Source organism: Stegastes partitus, unplaced genomic scaffold (genome assembly GCF_000690725.1).
Source record: "Stegastes partitus isolate 25-593 unplaced genomic scaffold, Stegastes_partitus-1.0.2 Scaffold2112, whole genome shotgun sequence".
In the NCBI taxonomy this organism is placed as follows: Eukaryota; Metazoa; Chordata; class Actinopteri; family Pomacentridae; genus Stegastes; species Stegastes partitus.
Genome location: NW_007579843.1, coordinates 85,924 through 89,756, shown reverse-complemented (window position 1 = coordinate 89,756; position 3,833 = coordinate 85,924). Strand labels below are relative to the sequence as shown.

At 39.3% G+C, this 3,833-nt stretch overlaps 1 protein-coding gene across 1 annotated transcript; it reads right to left on the bottom strand.

The window, feature by feature from the left end:
- Positions 1 to 128: 128 nt before the first annotated feature.
- LOC103373989 (cytohesin-2-like) lies at positions 129 to 3,384 on the bottom strand. Its single transcript, XM_008304000.1, has 4 exons — positions 3,260 to 3,384; positions 2,638 to 2,711; positions 2,294 to 2,358; positions 129 to 479 (listed from the first exon to the last, which is right to left on the bottom strand). The coding sequence occupies exons 1-4, from the start codon at positions 3,297 to 3,299 to the stop codon at positions 371 to 373; spliced, it is 288 nt and encodes a 95-aa protein (XP_008302222.1). The 5' UTR covers positions 3,300 to 3,384; the 3' UTR covers positions 129 to 370.
- Between the last annotated feature and the right edge of the window lie 449 nt (positions 3,385 to 3,833).

The window sequence follows — 3,833 nt, the reverse complement described above, 5'->3', positions numbered from 1 at the left end:
AAAGAAACACTAGCTTGCAGTTTGATTCAGGAAACAAGTCCCCTTAAATTCCAACGTTTTGTTGACCCATCCACCCACCCCAATCTCCTCTCTCAGTAGACTTTGAGGCTTTATAACAACATCACCTCACTTCTTTCTGTTCTCTCATCATATTTACCAAAGCCACCAGAGGGTGCTGCCAGTTGAAAGAAAACAAAATGCCATTTCAGGACATTTTCTGATTTAACGACCACCTGAGGTCACTTAGCAGGAAAATGTCTCAATGCTTGTGCAAACAAAGTGTTTTTTTTTCAAGAGAGGAAAGTCTAACTATGGCGACCAAACGAATGATTTTGTCTGGATTTCTAATCAGTGAATCCTATATTTTTGTTCATTTACGCCAAAAAAAAAGAAAAAAAGGATGTAAACTCACAGTTTTGGGGTCCATGTTAAATTTCTTTTTTCCACGCAGGAATCTTCTGTTCTTCACAACATTTTTACTGCAACAAAAGAGAATTAAAAATAAAATTAAAAGCAAAATTTTCATAATATACATGTTTGAATACATGTGATGTTGCACCAGAGTGGAGTATGACAGGATATTGGACATACTAAACACATACAGCCCAAATACTGGCAACAATACTATAGACTGAAGTATTTGATTACACGTGGAATTGCTCAAGGTTTCAGTGTGGCTATTTGTTAAAGTTGGGTCAGTGGCTGGTGCCAGTGTTTTTATGCCTTGTTGTGTGCAATCTGGTAGCTAAGTGCCATTAGGCAAGAGCTGGTGATGATGCTGCAGTAACTTGTTGGGTACAGTGGTGTACATGTGCATTGTTTTTGTTGAAGATCAGCTGTCTAATAGGTTTCAATCCAATAATGCATATAGAGTGTGATGCTCTATTTTACATGCAACTGTTTTGGCTGTGTTGTGGTTTGTATTAGTACATATAGACTGTGGCCTGGATCTCATTCATAGAGTATTAGCTTGTAGGGTAATGGTTGGATATATTTAGATGCATAACACGCAGCAATAAATAAAGTTACTTAACCTAAAAATGCACCCTAAGACTAAGTAGCTTTCCTGCCATTTTTCCTCAGTAGTTGGATCAGAATAAGATGACTTGGTGATTAATCGGTGGACGAAATATCAAAAATATTTCAGTCAATAATAAATTACTTAAATAAACTCCTCAGACCATCATGTCCATGATCAGGGGTATATGATGTAGTAGGTGTTGGGGTGTAGTGGGTTCACTGCTGAGAAACTCTGGTTGACATTGCCAGTAACACAGTTGCAGCCGAATGCGGTGTCACACCACTCACATTATCGCCTTCTAAATGCAGCGACAAAGGCAACAGGAAGCTCAAAAATGGAGTTGGACAGCCCTGTGCACACACAATGTCACAACATTATTTTCTCTGTAATTCTCTGACTGTGACAAAGTTCGGTGACGGTGCTTTTGTACAACCAGAGCTGCAGTTCACTGACAAACATTTGACTAAAAATAAAGGATAAACATGGCGAAAGTATTTGGAATTAATGGCTAAAAATAACAATTGAAATAAGTAGCTAAATGTAAATGACTAATTTTAACCCCAGAAAAATACAATAACCATTTTAATTAAGGTAATTAAGTTAAAATTTTACATTTCACTGACTTGCTCAAACCATTGCCTGAAAATGTAGCACTAAGTGCAGCTGACCAGTGACTGAAGCTAAAGACGACTGACATCAAGATGCAACAATTAGGCAGTGACATAGAAGAAAAACCAATGTTACAATGAATTGAAGTTTAAAAAACAAATGTTGATGTAATGCCATCGATTATGAAAAATATTAGATAGCTACCTACAAGTAACAGTTAAAATAGTTAGCTATAAGTAACAGTTGGACTCTTTAGCTGTAAGTAATAGTGGGAATAGTTAACTACAAGTAATAGTGTGTTAAAAGAACTTGATAAAAGCTTGAAAAATGGCAGCATTAATCAGAGGTACTTGGGGAAAAAAAATTGGGAACAGCTGCTCTAAATAAAGCACATTATGTACAAAAGGTTTTTAAATGTCAGGTAGAAGTGTTTCAAAAGCAGGTTTACAGGTACTTCCAAATGCAGAGGCATCATCTACGAGACACTATTTTGAATGTAGACCAAAGCTACCAACTGTTTCGATAAAGCTGATTGCATGATTTTTGTTAAACTAAGAGTTACATGTGGTGTGGGAGGCTAAACTGTAGCAAAGTGTCATGTAAATAAGAGGAAGAGGCTGCGCTGACTCAGAGGAGCTGCTGTAACAATGTGCTCATACTTACTTGTGCTCCTTAGGTTCAGGGCTGTGGATTTCTGCCATGCCGTGATTGATCTCCAACCTCAGCTTCTGTAGAAGAGTGGAGAAAGACAGCTGTGATGCTAGCGAGGGCACAAGGCTTGGTATTACATCACTGACACTCGCAGAATCAATGACTCAGGGCCAATTTGCCCGCTGCTGTTATAAAATAACCTTCAAATCCTTCGTATCTCAATTAAAAGTTGGTGAATGAAAACGCCTTTTGTGCGCTGTGAAAAACTCTGCTAAGGCAGCCAGGGGTGGGAGCTCGCAGGAGAATAATGAGGGCTTTTAATGAAGGACCTTGGAGGCATGAATGCAACACAGTACCTGAATGTCATCCAGCAGCTCGATCTTGACGGTGTCGTCCCGCCTGCTTTCTGCCGGGGGGAGTTTAGGTGGAACTGTTGGGCGACAGAAAGTGGGACAGTTAAAGTTAGAGATGGTGGCATACACTTGATGAAACATTCAGCAGGCATGCAGCACTGTGGACCGACTTGACAACCTCCCTCTCGCCTACACTCTCTCACAGGCCGACATACATCACAGCTTTTTTCCTTCAGCGCTTAGAAAAGTGGTCAGTGAATAAGAGAAAGAACCAGGCCTGAAAATAGCTGCTTCCTTCTCTCTTCTTAAGGAATCAGGTTGAGCTCGAGTGCGTTACAATTCACCTTAATTTGTGGAATTGGAGCTCAATAAATTGCAGTGTCAGATAAACAGATTGTCATGTGTCACAGGTCTTGAGTGATACAAAGTTTTAATAAAAGAGCGGTAATATGCGTTATATTTCCATATCAGAGCAAAGCACGCATGAAGACAGTCAACAGCAGTAATTTGTACACTGCAGCACACAATAGTAATGCTCTAAATCACCCTTGCTTTTTGTTTTCTAACTGCATCAGCTCATTACAATGTGAAATAAAGATTAAAAGTGAAGGACTAATAAGCGTACCTTTCCCCCAGAGGAAGCTGTCTTTTCTGCGTATGGCCATGTTGTTGTTGTTGGAGCGACTGACGGCTGTACAGGAAACAAAGTGACAGTCAGAGGGAGAAAAGGGCCGACGCTGCCATTCTGAAACGCTGAACGCTCCGAGTTCACTCAACAGGATGAGCTTGCAGCACTTCTGATGACGTACAAAATGACAAAATGCTCTTTAGGCAACAGAAATCTCATTCATGTCTCACAGTTGTGCAACACTGCTATTGTTACGCACCTCCTGCTGTTACAAATACTGGTGCTACACTTACTCATGTTATGGAGTAAATGCTAAAAAAAAAACAAAAAAACATTATCCCATTACATTTCAGTAATTTTTAAGAAAAAGCAATCAAAATTCTTTATTCCAGCTTCCTAAATGTGAATATTCTGTCTTTTTTCCCCCCTCCTCTATAACCGTAAGCTCAATATCTTTGGATTGCGGTCAAAACAAGACATTTGTCATTGTGGACTTTGACATTTTCCGCCATTTTTCTGGCATTTTAAGATAAGATTAACTTTATTGATCCCTCACCAGAGAGATTTACAT